General features: G+C 42.8%; 1 protein-coding gene across 1 annotated transcript in view; it reads left to right on the top strand.

Annotated features, from left to right (window-relative positions):
- Positions 1 to 16,343, top strand: part of INTS9 (integrator complex subunit 9) — a 943,738-nt gene that overhangs the window by 444,301 nt on the left and 483,094 nt on the right. The window contains exon 8 of the mRNA XM_044062717.1: positions 2,158 to 2,329. Coding sequence (XP_043918652.1) covers positions 2,158 to 2,329 — 172 coding nt within the window. The remainder of the gene's footprint in view (positions 1 to 2,157; positions 2,330 to 16,343) is intronic.

The raw sequence follows: 16,343 nt of genomic DNA, 5'->3' as shown, positions 1-16,343 counted from the left end.
ACTGAGTGTAGCAGTTTGTAGCTGATTGGTTTTATGTCCAACTTTTACTCAACAGAGATATCACAGATGACTCAAGCTGTGCAACTGGTCACTGGCTGACCACTAGTTAACTAGCCCATAGCCCAGGGCTGCTGGGCTTTATGATGAGCACATACACCCCTCCAACTGCTAGAAAGGGTCCCTGGCATAGGTCAAAGTAGGCTGGGTCTGCAACCCACTTATTACTTGCAAACACCCATGCCCATTTTGGTGACAGTCAACATGTCCAAATCACGTGTATGTGTGTGTGTGTGTGTGTTCACCTATCTTTAGGATACTGTGTACCACAGTTGATGCCCCAAGTGATTGGTCTATACAACTCTTTCCTAATAGGCACCATCTAGTCTGTGCTGTGGCCCACAACTCCATTCTTTGGTGAGTTTAAGGTGGAAACACTCACCATGTTTTTGGAGGTAAGAGGAACTCCATAGGAAGAACCTTCAAACTCCATACAGGGGGTGGTCGGAGATCGGGATCAAACTTTGTACTTTGTCTATGGAAGGCAAAGACCTTAACCATTATGTCAACTGGTCTACAGTACAGTTCATAGATCAAGATAGTAAAAACACTGCTGTAAAGTGGACAAACTAAATCTGAGATGTGAACTGTAAAAATATCATTCCCTGACCAAGATACAAGGAAAAAATGAGACTTGCTGTCAGGTAATGTGGACAGCAAAATTAAGTCAAACAATAAGCCTGTATCAGCTAGCGTTGCCTCTTTAGCAAATAACAGGTATTTACAAGTTCTCTGAAGGTTAATATAACAAAAGCTACCACATTTAAGAATGCTGCCAAACTGCATTGCCCATTACTGCAGAATAGCATACCTGCTTCACCCACAGGGGCTCCCAAAAATTCAGCACTGGTACATAACTAGGAGGCACTAAAAAATACAAGGAATCATTAGGATATAGCAAGAGGATTTCATTCAAGGTACAACTGTTTCTAACACTTGCTTTAAGACTGTGTTTGTAGACAGAGTGTATGCCTAGGCTACATTGTCTTCTGTGCACACCTTGACAGGTTTATGGCTTTGATTTTGTATTTGTGTATGTAGTTAGAATACCTTATTAAAGTTTTTTTTCCTTACAGGAACATCATCTGATGATGATAGAGTTGAGATGTGGATTTTTTTTCTATATACCATTTAGTTCTATGCCTGCTGACTGTCCAGCTACCCCTATCAGTCAAAATTATTTGTTTTCCCCTTATTGGGCATCTCTAGCACAGAGATAAGAACTGACTGAAGGGGAAGGGATCATCATCCTGGCAGCCATGGAAGGTCATTTGTGTCCTCATTTGCATCCCTACAATGCGTGTTCTGCTAGAGGCCTTGACTCTGCCTTTGTTGGCTGACATGAGCACTGATGTCAATGCAGGGCATTTTCTTGCTACCCCTGTGTGTACCGGTTTCCCCACGTTAATAAGGCTTACTGTCATTGGCTTGGATCATTGACTCATATCCCCAATCTTGAACATTTCAGTGTTGCTTCTGCTTCTGCTTGCATGGTGGTGATTGGCTGACCAGAAGCCTTTTCTCCTTCCACTCCATCGTGTGCAAGCCATTGTCAGCCGCTCATTTCCACACTCTCCACTGCCTGGCTTTTCTAGCACTCATGCAGCTATTAGCACTTGGGACTTGTGTTTCATAGCCAGGGCATTATCCCTCTGTCACACAGCCAGGTGAGAACTAGGGATTGTGATGGTGACCTTTCCCTTTTTACCCAGCTGCATGGGATGTTGGCTGCTACAAGTGCACTCTGAGTTTTAGTTCGTGTGCGTTGTCCATGTGAAAGTGATCTCTTTGGCTGGACTCGCTTAATACTTTCTCAAAAATCCACAGAAACTGAGTATTCACTTATTTGTGCTTTGTTGAACCTGCCAGTGAATATCAAATAAGTGCCTTGAACCATGTTTACCTTATGGAATGATGTATTGATCACAGTATTCAGCATTATACAACTACAGTGAACCTGCCAGTGTTTGCTTGCTTGCCATATTCACTTAAACACTATGGGTGTTTGTGTTTAATAAATGCTCATTCAAAAGTAGTAAAGACATAACACATGCAGTTTGTTGTAACACTTAAGTGTTAGGGCTTTTTTGTCTGTTTCAGCTCATTCAAACCAACAAGTTGAAGCATTACCCTAGTATTCATGGCGATTTCAGTAATGATTTTAAACAGCCTTGTGTTGTCTTCACTGGGCATCCTTCACTAAGATTTGGCGATGTCGTACATTTCATGGAACTGTGGGGAAAGTCCAGCCTTAACACAGTCATTTTCACAGGTAAGTGAAAGCTTATTGTACAGGTGATCAGGTAGTACCCATAAGAGATGCGTCATTAGTTGGTGCAATATTTAGGTGCATCCCTATGTAAATGTAATCATTGTTTGAACAAAGAAATTGTATTGCACTTTGATTACTATACCAGCAAGGAAGTCACACGTACTTAACACACCTTTGAGTAAATAGTTTCTTTTGGTGATATTGCAAATGTTAACCTTAAACTATCTTATGAGACATAATAAGATGTTTTGAACACAACATTCAGAGCAAGTGTTTTGCATAAATGCCCTTTCTTTTGCCCTCGGGCTGCTGGTAGACTTTTATTTCAGAGTTAAATTTACATTGAAGAATATTTGTATCATAACGATAGATAGTCCAGTGCTGTCGCTCATCTAGTCAGGATAAAATAGACTAGTCTCTGTGGGTTCTGTTCAAGCAGCTTTATTATGTACAAACACATCAGGATTGAGGCTTAACTGTAACTTAGATAAACTTATAAACAAACTAGCTATTAGACTCATACATGCTCACTCTCTGGCTGAACTCTCAAAATGACACTGAATCTAGCACTTGCTTCTATTTTTATGCACGTGCCAACCTTGAAACACTTATTAAAGGTACTGCATACACACGCACACACACACACACAGTATTCTACAAATGCTATTCAGAATCTAGTAACAGGCTTATTTTTTGTCTTCCCTTCTTGACAAATCTTTTCAATAAAAGTTAGTAGGAAATGTAAAGGGAGAACAGCAATCCAAATGTGGGTTGACTAGGACTTCAAAGGGAACTTAAGCTGTTGTGATCTTTTTAACTTGTATTGTTAAGTGCTTGATTTAAAATGCAAAAGCATTTCTTAATGTTACCAACAGTATCTACACTCATATTTATATTTCGTTGCCAAAATACAAAGGTCCAGGCAAGGGTGGCTTTGCCAAATGCCAATAATAACATGGGTGGTTTAGAAATTTTCTTCTGCTCTGGGAATGGGAATATTGTTGTGCCTGTCATAGGTTCATAGGTGTGTACTAGCTAATGGCCAAGGAGCCTTTACAAACCTTGCCCAAAAAAATTGCCCAGGCACAGTGCCACCTGATGTTAGTTCACAGTGCCCCTATCCAGTAGGGCAACTGGAATGAACTTTCTGTTACTCATCCACTCGTCAAGATTTCTCTTGAAGAGAGCCAGTGAGGTGCTCTGCTTGACGTGAATGGGAAGCTTATTCCAGAGTATGGGCAGTCTTTGGGAGATGAATCTGTCCCTCCAGCATGTTCTGTTAATTGTGATAATGAGGTTGTGATCTCTAGAGTATGTGGCGCTGGGGGATTGGGATTTCTTTAGGTGTAGCATTTCAAGTAGGGCTGGGTAAGTCGAGCAGAGATCACCTATATGTAGACGATAGGAAACTGAACACAGCTGAAGTTTCTTGAGTCTGTCCATGTAGGACATGTGTTTAAGGCCTAGGATCCTTTTTGTGAGGTACTTTTGTGGCCTCTGCAGCTGTTGTAGGTGTCTGGTCAGGTGCATGCCAAACTGGGCACTAAATTTGATGATTGGTCTAATGAGGGATGAGTAGAGAGAGGTGATGACCTCTTTCTTCCTGGATGCAAAACCTTTGGTTATAAGATGTGCCACTTAGAAGGACTTTCTGACCACAGTGGCAATGTGGTGGTCGAAGGTAAGGTGGCTGTCGACCAGGGTGCCCAGATCTCTTATGGCCCCTTCAGTGTTCAGTGGGCTCCCATCAACGTGGTAATTCATGTGAACTGAGTTTTTTCCAAAGGGGATGATGATGCATTTTTTGGTGTTAAGCTTCAGACCATGGTTCTGATACCAGTCATTGGTCTCAGAGAGGCACTTTTGTAGGATGTCTGCATCACTTGGGGAGTTGATAATGACTCCTAGCTTGCAGTCATCAGCGAACTTGGTCAACCAGAGTCATCCTGTGTTGGTCTGGACTTCTGAGACGTAGATGGCAAACAGGAGAGGGCCCAGGACCGAGCCCCTTGGGACTCCACTCATGACTGGTTGACAGACTGACTTGGAATCCACAACTTTCACTTTGTGGGCCCTGTCTGTGAGATTTGCAATCCACTTTATGATGTAAGGATTGATGCCTAGTTTGGTGAGTTTATTAATGATACCTGAGTGGGGAATGGTATCAAAGGTCTTAGCCAGTTCGAGGTAGGATGTATGCACTACCTTACCGTCATCCACAGCCTTGGTGACTGCCTCTAAGAAGTCAACCAGTTTCAGCAGGCAGGATCTCCCCTTGACAAAGCTAAACGTTGTGGGGTCAAGAGTTTGGAGATTACCTATATCTTTGTTAAGCAGGACCATGATGATGTGCTCCATAGCTTTGCATACCAGACTCGTCAGGCTAATGGGGTGATAGTTGCCCAGGATCTTTAGTTGCTCCCCTTTTAGGGAGTGGAATAACTTTAGCAGTGCGCCATTCATTAGGGACATAGTCTGAGGTAAGGCTGTGATTGAACAGGGCACACAGATGTGGTGCCAGTTCATTTTGTAGCTCATGTAGGATGCAGCCAGTGATATCATCAGGTCCCCATGGATGCTGTATTCTTGACTTTGGACAATGTAGGTTTTACCTGTACCACAGACATGTTGGGTACCAGGCTTTCTTCTGGTATTGTGATAGGGCCCTTGGGGGTAAAGTTGGCACTGAATCTGTCTGCCAGTATGTTGGCTATATCTGTTGGCTCAGTATAGGAGGTGCCATTGTGCAATAACTCAGAGCAAATCTGGGTATTGCCTTGGAGGTTTTTGATATAGGTGTAGAAGGCTTTGTGGTTGTTTTTGGTGTCATCTGCAATTCTGTCTTCATATCTGGCTTTAGAGGATTTGATAAGGGATCTCAGCTTTTTTGAGACTAATAATGGAGGTTTTCCAGTCTTGTGACTTCATTTTTTTTTTTTTGCAAAAGTTTCTTCCTTCTGTTGTAGAGTTTATTGATGGGTGGGAACCACCAGATTGGTTTCCTTTTTTTGAAGGAGAGTGTCTTAGTTCAGTTTGGTATGGCAAGGTCCATGCATTTGTGTACAGGCTCGTACAGTGCATTGGTATATGATTCCGCAGTCATGCAGCTATTTTCCATTGGCATGGGTGCCGAGAAGTTAGCCACCTCTGTTTTTAGGAGCCCAAAGTTGGCTTTAGAGAAGTTTTCCAGGGTGTCCCCTTAGCGGAGGGTGTAGGCGTGATGGAGATTTCCATGTGGTCAGATTTAACCAGGGAGGAATTGACTGTAGGTGTGGAGCAACGGTCTCCCATGTTGGTGATAACCAGTTCGAGGATGGTGCTTCCTCTATTGGGGGTCAGAATGAGCTGGTCCATGGCATTGGAATTGATAAATTCCAGAAAGCACTGGGCCTGCACATTGGTACTTGAATAGTTTTCTCAGTTGATGGAAGGGTAGTTGAAGTCACCCAGTATGAGAGTATTGGTTTGGACCTTAATAGATTCCAGGGTGCTTAGGAACGTGGAATGAGAGTCTAGGGACATGTTTGGGGTTCTGTAGCAGGCTATGACTTGTATCGCCGTCTTACACAATGTTAGTTGTACCTGAATTATCTTGGATGCATTATGCTGGGCTTACCAGTCTAGAGGTGTGCGTATCCTTTATGAATATGGAGACACCACTGCATTTGGAGTTTCCGATCATATTCTGGGGCTGAAAGGTATGGAATAAGTTGTAGCCTGGGAATGCAGGGGTGCTTTCTGCCTCTTTAAAACAGGTCTCCGTTACAGCACAGATGTCGACATTCTCCATTTTGAGGAGAGCTTCAGTTGAGTCCATCTTGAGATTTAGACTTCTATCATTGAGCAGCATGACCCTCAGATTCCATTTGTTTGTAGCTGTTATGGTGGAATTCTGGTCTTTGGAACACTGCCTATAAAGGGACTATAGGGGTGGGAAGAGCCTTAGCCAGTACCCGAAATCCAGGAGTGACAGATGCAGGCCGTCTCTGGCAAAGCATCGAGGTCTGTCGATCATGTCATCCCAGGCAGACAGATACTGGATCCCCTTTGAATGACACCAGATACTTAGCCAATTGTTGAGGTCAATCATTTTCTGCTCGTACTGTGGTATCATTCTGGGTGATGGTAGAATACTGCTCAGGGCTAGGGTCATACCTGCCTGGGCAGCATAATCCGAGAGTTCCATCACATCTCTCTTCATGTAGTCCAGGGAGGTGCGTTTCAGGTCATTCACACCCACATGGACAATGTCAGTCATATTTGTAATTGTTGGGGAGTGACCTGAATGCATGTGTTATGTGGCGGATCCTGGCACCTGATAGACAACTGACTGTCACCTTCTCCTTTGTGGGACATCAGTGTGCCTTGAGTGTCCTATGATTAGCACATTGGCCAAAGTGTTTTGCATTAAGGGCTTAGGTTGAGGGACACACTTTGGTGGTGAGCTGTGTGTTCTGAGGTTAGTGTTGTGTTGTGTTGGGCTAGTGCGTTTCTGCCTCCGGAGTCTGGGTAAATTTTTATTGAGAGCCTCCGTGAAGGTGGGTGTATGGTTTGTTTTTCTATGTGTGGGTTGTGATGGCTGGTATTTTGGAGGGGTGTGTGTTCTATGTAGTGAGTTGCAGGTGTTGACCTTCTTCTCTTGACCAACTAGTCCAGTTTTTGGTTGGAACATGCACTGCTTCCAGTTTGGTGATATAAGTGCATCTCTCACAGGTATGAGTGTTGGGAGGCAAGAGGAGAGGGTTGTCTGTGACAGTTGCCACACTGGCTCAGAATGTCCAAGTGCACCAGGTTAGTAGGAGAACGCACAGGAAATTGCCCTACAGTCATACCAGGAGGGGTGGTCATAACTAATAAGTACTGGTGCTGTTACTGCGTAGGAACAGCTAGTGCTGATAGCACCTAATTGTGCTACAATAAATGCTACAAAAGCCTGTTAAAGTGCTAACCGATTAAGCTAATTGAAGTGCAAGAAGTAAAAGAACAAGAACTGAATCCTGGCCTAAAGTTCCAAAATGCATATGACACATTTCCAGAGTATATCATTTTAGTCTCTCAGATCTGATGGAGTAGGTGGTAGACTCATTGTTATGGGATTCAATGTTTGGAGTTTTCAGTGTTTTGAATTTTCAAGATTTTGGTCTCAATGTTTTGAATTTCAAAGTTATGAGTTTTCAGTGTTCTAAAGTAAATCTGAAACAGAGCACCTCCATGACCATCTTCAAATGCAGCCTAGATCAATGGATGGTTGACGGCAAATTCACTCCTGGGGCAACTCTATATTCCTGTGTTTTTAATAGTTTTGAAAATTGTATTGTACTTAACTTTGTTGATATTAGCTTTGTAATAATTGTATATGGAGCTTTTCTCCCTGGGCCTTCATTGAAAACGGGCTCATTTTGGCCGTTGGACTTTCCCGGTCAACAAACTGCAAATAAATAATAAATAAATAAATAGGATTAGGCTTGTAAGGGCTGTAGGTCCATTAGCCTAGTAACCATCTACGAACCTATGAGCACATCCAGGTTAGATGCAGATTTACAGATCAGTTCAACAAAAACCCTGCGGTGAAAATCACAAAGTTAATAAAACAGCTAACAGATGGGCTTTACTTAGCTTTCCAGAATAACCGTAGTAATAACAAGAAATAAAGAAAACAGAAAAATAACCTTCTTCTGGAGCTACAAGAACAGCTAGAGAAGGAAACAATAGATATTCTGACATCACTATTACCATATTCATAATTAATATTTTATTACTGCTGATGTGATGTCTAACCCGGGTACCAAAGCTTTAACTTTCCAGAATTGTATGCAGACAAACGAGCGTAATTCCCCAGACTGTCTCACTGCAAACTTGAACACAGGTTGCATATCTGTTGGACTCTGTCGTTTGGTTGTTGGTACCTTTTATTCAAGTAAACATAAGTACCCTGTTGGGGAACCTTCTTTTGCTTTTCTAAAGTGTTTTTCCATTAAAGTATTAGATTTCAGCATGGAGAGGCAAGTACTAGTATGGTAGGCATATTCTGTACAAAGACTTACATACCCAGTGTCTTTTCTGCTTAAGAGCAGAACACAACTACAAGACCTGTTCCATTTACCAATCATTTGTACCTAAGACATGATCCCATTTGTCCTCACTTTCTGGAGACCAAATTTCTTAAAACAGTTGGCTGACTCCAAGATGGTGGATTCCACTTTCCCAGATGTACTGCTATTATTTAAAATATAGCGTAAAAGACCTAGGCCAAAAACTCAATTTACTTTTTTCTAATGCTGACTTACTCATTGAGGTTTCAGAAGTCGCAGTATGTCCAGGATGCTGTCTACCGAGACCCTGTTGGAGGCCGATATGGCATCAGAGATTGATATGAGCGAGGAACTAGCAAACAAAAATGTGCCACATATCATTATCTTGGAGTGTCCAGAGGTTATTCCCCAGATACTAGTTAGGGAGGCTATCCACCACATTTGATTCAGACAGACATCAAGCCTAAGAAGAAATGCCAAAAAAAAATAAACAAGTAACTTCTCCCCCTCCTCCACCTCCTTCTAGGGAGAAGGAATGGCTATATCTTTCCCAAGGGCTGTAAAAGGCCGTTATGGCCCTGAAGCCACCTTCCTTTTCTTCCTAGCTCCTCGCCATCACCCTTCTAAAGGTTGTCGTGGACTCATTTCCTGCTGGAGATGTGGAGGCTTCTGATTTATATCATTCATTTACATATTCATCTCAAATCCACTCCCTTGACCATCTCCAGGCAAAGGATGAAGACTCCCTTTCTCCTGACTCTCCTGTGAGAAAAGCTCATTTTGAAGAGACAGTGTTAAACATGATGAAATATTTTGAGTGGAAGTCTAGGCAGATTACAGAGGTTCAGAAACGATACTACACCCTCTTGGAAATGGGCAGTCCTGCCTCTTCCCCATTTCCCCCTGTCCTTGAGGCTTTTTTTAGATGTCTTTCAAGTAACCTCTCCTGCTGTTGACTTGCAGCCCCCTGACCCAAAGGTTCAGACAGATTTTGTAGTGTCCCTGATGATCTTAAATTCTTGTTTAAAAATCCTGTGCCAGACTGCTCTGCAGTATCTCTTTCTTCTGATAAACCTAAGTTGCTACCTAATGCAGTGCCCTCCCTTCATACAAGGTTAGTGGAGCTATAAATAGGTGGGATAAAAAGGTTTATACTTCCTCTACTTGGTCATTCAAGGCTATAAATTTCCAAACCCAAATGACCAAGTATCTCATATCAATCCCCAATTCTTTAAACAAGGTAGTGGTGGTGGACCCACAAGAGACTGATTCTAAAAAATCAAATGTTGTCTTTACTTAATCAGGCTGCATAAGTAGCCAAACACCAAATTAAATGTAGTTATGATGCAGTAGAGGCCTTGTCCATAGCAGCTGCCACTGATTCTGTCCTCCACAGATGTGAATGGTTGCACAATTATCCCGTACCTGAGGACTTGAAAGCTAAAATTTTAGGTTCCCCCTTTAGACAAAAAAAAAACTCTGTTTGGACCTCATGTAGCTAGTCTTTTCAAAACCCTTCAAGCGCAGGGAAAAGCCATGAAGGATTGCAGGCAGCTTCTCTTAACCTTTCCCCAGGTATCACAAAAATTACCCAGCAAAATTCAGCTATTTTGTTAGAAGAAATCTTAGAGCCAGAAACACAGGAAAGCTGCTAGAAAGAGATTTCTAGAGAAACCACAAGGGGTTCCTTTTCTGGGAGGCCTCCCTTTAAAGACAGGTCTGTTTGACCATCTACAAAGTCTCATGCCCACTGCCACCCTCCCCAGCTCTAACACTGTCAAAAAGGCTCACTCAGTCAATCTATACCCGAGAAAAAATTACCAGAGACCAACGGGTGCTTTCAGTTATAAAAAAGGGGCACACCATTTCCTGGAAGGAAATCTTTCCTCTAGATGTCATGTCACCCCCTCCCCACAGCCAGATGTGTACTTGCTTCCACCTGTCATACAGACATTGCAGGCACAAGGCACAACAAAACCAGTACCTAGGAATTTGTGGGAAAAGGCTGACACTCCAGACTTTTCTTAGTACCAAGGAAAGAAGGGCAATGGAAACCCATACTAGATCTCTGTTTCACTCTCTGCTAAACACTTTTCTGAAAGTGCCAGCTTTCAAAATGCTTTTCCTGCACACTCTGCTTCCATTTATTCTGCTGCAGGCTTTTCTAGTATCTCTAGATCTAAAAGATGTCTATCTCTGTATTCCAGTTCACTCCCCCAGCACCCTTTGCAGGGGATTCCTCAGGTTTTGTGCTGAGTAATCTCACTTTCAGTTTACTGCTTTGCCTTTCAGGCTTTCCACAGCAACAAATGTTTTCACAAAGTGTTTGGCAGCAGTAATTGCCTTCTATCAGATACAGGGAGTCCAGATTTTTCTCTGCTTAAACTACTTGTTAGTGTAAGCCTTCTGTCCTCAAATACTCCTGCAACACCTACAACTAATCCTGAGCCTCGTCTCACAGTTGGGAATGATTCACCATCAACTACAAGAAGTCCTCCCTGCAGCCAACTCAGAGCTTAGTTTTCCTGGACAGCAGGCTGGATACTATAAACATGCAGGCCTATCTGCCTCACGAAAAAGTGCAGAGCCTTGCAGATTACTTTCACAAGCTGACCTTATGAATCCAGTGCTCTACAAGAGAATTGCTAAGGACCCTAGGATTCATAGGAGCAGCTATTCCAATGCTCCTTCTAGCCAGACTGCATACGTGGAAAAATCTAATGGTACCTGAAAACATTTTGCAACCAGCAGTCTCACCCTCTAGATGCAATAATCTCTCTGCTACCTTGTCTCAGGCATGAGTTCTCATGGTGGAGGAACCAGGTGATGCTCAATACAGGACTTCCCTTTACCTTCACCATTTCCAGTTTAAGAACTGCCCATAGATGTCTCTGACAAGGCATGAGTTGCCTGGGCAGGGACACGTGGTTCAGGGCAGATGGCAGCCAAAATTTACTAAAGAAGCACATCAACATGAAAGAGATTAGGGCCCTCAGCCAAGCTCTTCAAGTCTTTTCCCATGTCTGGAGGCCAGGTCCACTAAGAGTGTTCTCAGACAACACCACACTCGTGGTGCATAAACAAGGAGAAACCAGGTCTTACCCAACTGTGCAGATTAGCACAGACCACCTGGGAGATTGCCATACAGAAAAACATGTCATAAGTAGCCACTTACATTTCATCATAAGACAGTTTGTTGGGAGATGCACTAACAGGACCTTGGAGGATCCTCATTTCTTGACGTCCACCACCATTGGGGGACAAATCAGATAGAACTGTTTGCTTCAGAGACCAATAAACAAATCCCCCTCTTTTTCACCAGGTGTCCTTGCCCCTCAGCCTGAATAACAGATGCTTTCAGTGACTGAGCGATTCCTTTACACCTTTCCTCCTGTAACTCTCATCCCAACGCTTCTTCAAAAGGCTCAGAAGAAAAGCCAAAAAACTCTTGCTAGTGACCCCATCTGGCCAAGATAACATTGGTTTTCTCTTCTGTTTCACCTCGCTGCCACTACAAGTGGATCTCATCACTTAGCAAAAAGGGACCACTACTACACCCCAACCTGTCATCCCTGAACCTAGCTCTGTGGATGATGGGGTTTTAATTCCTTGCAGGCATCACCTTTCAGAGAACATAGTTAAGATTCTCCAAGAAGCCAGGAAACCCACCATTCAAAAATTCTACATAGCTAAATGGAAGAGATTTTTCTTTTGATGCCACAGGAATGGACAGCACCCCAACAAATCACAGGTACCTTCCATACTAAAATATCAAGGTGAGCTCGTGCATACAGGTCTGGTCTACTCTTCTGTGAAAGCCCACCTGTCAGACATCTCTGCATGTCTACACCTAAATCCATCTTTTGTGGCAAGACCTAAGGTCAAGTTATTCTGTAAAGGGGTGCTGCATCTTAGACTTTCTGCACCTGGAAACCTATTCTACTTCTGTCTCTTACTTAAGCTAGGAGAGTCAGAGCTTCAGGCTCTCATGGCCATCCTTCTCTTTTTTATTTTTAACAAAGACTGGGTGATTCTGACAGCTAACAATTCATTCATGACTAAAGTGGTGAATGAACTCTCACTTAGCCAGGCCATAATTTTCACTACCTTCTTTCCCATCCAGCAGAACAGGGGGGGGGGGGGATTATTACACACTCTGAACATTTAGACAGACAACATTCTATCTGGACAAATCCAAATCCACTAGAAAATATGACTAATGGTTTGGCTCCTTTATGCATTCAAAAATGGGCCAACCAGTTTCTAAATGAACTATTGCAAACTCAGTCTCGAAAGCCATCTCCCCTTGTTATTTTCTGCTTGGTAAGTCCTTGCCCTCATGCCCTCAAGCTCATCGTATCAGGACAGTAGCATCATTTGGAGCCTTCTATGAAGAGGTAGATGTCAGGACCATACTAGCAGCTGCCACCTGTCCCTCTGTACACACTTTCACTAAACACTACAGGATTGGTACATTCTCAAGTTTGAGGGCCAGCTTTTCTAGGTCAGTCCTTTCAGGCCTCTTGGACAGTTCTGTGGCTCAGTAACAAACCACCCTTGCTTTCCTTTTCAGCTCTGGGAATACCCATTCATTGTGAATACTGCAACAGTGATTTCAGTCAGGATGTAATTCAGTTGTGTAAAAACTTACCCATAACAGTAGATTACTTACTGGCCACTGTTGCAGTATTCCTTCCCACCCTCCTGTCTGTCTACATTCTTTTTCCATAATCTCAAGGCCACACACTATTTCTCTTTCTCCTGGCCAGTACTGTGGAGAGGATCTTACAACAAAAAGGGCCTCAGTATCACTTCATGCTTTTTCCCCCTTATATCTGACCAGTTTCTCACTCTCCGGGGTCTTCAGGCCGCTGGCTTGGAGATAGTTTGAGGAATTAAATTTGTACATCTGCCTGTATACCCCTGCTCTTACAGGTTAAGGTCACATGTTGGCCGTACAATCCTGGAAAGTTAAAACTTTGGTACCCTGGCCGGGCATCACGTCAGCGATAACCCATTCATTATGAATACTCCAACAATAATCAGTAGGACATCTACTGTTATCGTAAGTTCTTACATAACTGTACTGTATTTGAAGTACTGAACAAGTAATGCAAATAATGATGGCCTTTTGTACTCTCTCTAGCACCACATCCTTCATTAGACACAATCAGGAAAAGTCATGCTTGGTTTGAGCTAATCAAAATACCCTTCTTATCATATGATCATACCTAAATGTTTCTAAAAATATCAGTATGATTAGAATTTGATCTTGCACAACTCTTTTTTTAAGTTCAGTCCCAAGGTATCACTGTTATGATATGATCGTGTGACATAGAGGGTATATTAAATAATTCAAATTATTCTACAGTACGAAAGATAGTATAATTAGTTATTTGTTCAGTATTTTAATGTTTGCTGACAGCATTTCCAGCAGTAACTGTTCTTGTAGCTCTGGCAGAATATTTTTGCTCACGAGATTGTTTCTTTATAGGAGTGGCTCATGACAGCATTTTGCATTGTATTTTGAAATAAGTGGAATATAGATAGTTTTCTTATCAAATTTTCTAGGTCTGAGAACTGTGCTTGATCTCAAAAGTTGAAAGCAATATTAAGGCATTCTTTAATTTTATAAAAAAATGTGCTTTAATCAGAAAACTATAAGGAAAATTTATGAATGTAATAAATTCTCCGCAATCAGCGATCACATGGTCATAAGACATAGCCAACATGCTTACAGAAAAATTTGTGCAAATTTCATCACATGCAAAGGCACATGAGATATTCCTTACATAAGTACAGGTGTGATTTAATAACTGCTGTCACAGGTAAAATTAAATGCTGAAGTTTCAAAAAAATACCAGCCAACATGTACTGTATTTTCTTATATAGAATCAAGGAAAATTATACTAAACTCCTATCAGTCACGTTAAACAAAATGTTGACATGTAAATATGTCTGTGACCCGTGACATCAGGCTGTAGTGATATCAGTTCACAAAGCACGTTTGGGAAGTGGGAGGATCACATCAGACCTAAACAATTCTACAGCCATGACCATCAACAGTATTCTGTGTAAAATCATAGAAAGAGACATAGTGTAGCTTGTCCAGAATGACACTGTAGATGTCCTATTCATGGAATAGATTCTTCAGAGTCTGGGAGATCCACCATTTGAGTTCCCCTGGTCAGGCACGGCAGCATGGGAAGCATGAATTCCAGTGGGTGCAAGTGTTGTTTCTAGACTGAACTTAGATACCACTGGAACTTCTTCATGTGGAGCCTTGCCAGGGGGACCATGGGGATAGTTGAGGCCATGAACCCTAGGATCCTGAGGAATTCCCTGGCTGAAATGGCTTTGAGGGGAAGAATTCCCTCAAAATAAGATGTGACCATCACAATCTTGTCTGGAAGTAGGCAAGCCATAATTTTCCTTGTCAGAATTCAACACCCAAAAAACACCTTATCTTGGGAGGGTATCATGGAGGATTTTTTGAGGTTTATGGTAAATTCTAGACTTGAAAGCAGGGATATGGTGAAGCTTAGGTGTTGTAGGTCTGTGGGGCTTGAAGAAGCCTGGATCAGAATGTCATCTAAGTAAGGGAAAAGCTGTATTCCCTTTGTTCTGGCGAATAACACCACTGGGGCCAAACATTTGGTAAATACCCTTGGTGCTGTAGAAAGCCCAAAGGATAAAGTACAGAACTGAAAGTGCGCAGAGTCCACTGAGAAGCGGAGGTACTTCCTGAAGAGTGGGTGAATGGGTATGTGTAAATAGGCATCTTTTATGTCCAAGGACACTAAAAAGGTCTGAGGAAAAATCAGTGGTAGGAGGGTAGGGAGAGAGAAAACACCCTGAAGGAGGGGACTCTGAGGAAGGTGTTGAGGTGGGAGATGTCCAGGATAGGTCTCCACGGGCCTTCCTTTCTGGACACCAGAAAGAGTCTTTAATAAAAACCTCTTCCTCTTGCCAAGGTGGGAACCTCCTGAATGGTTCATTGAGCAAGGAATTCCTGCAGAATTGGAGGGAAGATTGATATTTGGTCTTGGGGTGGTTGAGGAATTCCTTTTGTGGTGGGTCTGGCCTCCCAAGACATGAAGTATCACTTTTTTATGATTGAGAGGACACATGAGTCCTGCGTAACCTGCTTCCAAGTGGGGAGGGAGAGGGATAGGCACATGGATAGGAGGATGTTGGATGGAGGTGCCTGGTAGTCAAAGACTACCAGGTTTTCTCTGAAAGCGCTGTTTAGAGGGAAGGGTGATGAGGCAGGTCTGAGAGGGGCCTGTTTCCTATATTCCTTTCTGGGTTTTGCCTGAGGTCTCTTGCCAGAAGTTCTCAACAGAAGTTTTCGTAGGGTAATTCCTCTGGAAACAAGGTACTGGAGAGACAAAGATATGTCTGAGTTCCTGCAGTTCCTTTCCTTTGGTTTGTAGGGCTTTGAAAAGCTCAGCAGCTGCTGCACCAAACAGGTGACTGTTGTCCAGAGGCGCATCCAGGATATCATCAGGGAGAGGTTGCCGTCTCAGCCATGAGTACCTCCTGATGACAGAGCCTGAGGCAGCAGCCCTAGCAGAGGATTCTACACTATCGTAACTACACTTGATAGAATGTTTAGTGACCTGGGACCAAGAGCTTAGAAGGGAAGAGATTGTAGCCTTAGGTGAAGTTGGGAGTTCTTCCAATTGCTTAGTTATATCTGCCTTGAGGGCCAGGGTATATTTAGCGATATGCGTCTGGTAATTGGTAGCTCTAACCACCAGGGTGGAAGAAGTGTAAACCTTCTTTTCCCAGGCATTCCATCATCCTGCTCTCTTTATCAGAGGGCAGAAGAGAAGTAGAGGGAAGCAAATTTGAAGTCTTATCCATGTTCATGGAAATGACTGCGCATCCAGAAAGGCAGGGTGTACAGCAGAAGGGCTAGGAGACTCCAATTGGAGTAACTCGTAATATCTTTTTTTAGTCTCAGTGACTTGGCTGTT

Source organism: Protopterus annectens, chromosome 2.part1 (assembly GCF_019279795.1).
Source record: "Protopterus annectens isolate FY-2018-M chromosome 2.part1, PAN1.0, whole genome shotgun sequence".
Classification (NCBI taxonomy): domain Eukaryota; kingdom Metazoa; phylum Chordata; order Ceratodontiformes; family Protopteridae; genus Protopterus; species Protopterus annectens.
This window is presented reverse-complemented; position numbering and strand designations above follow the sequence as displayed.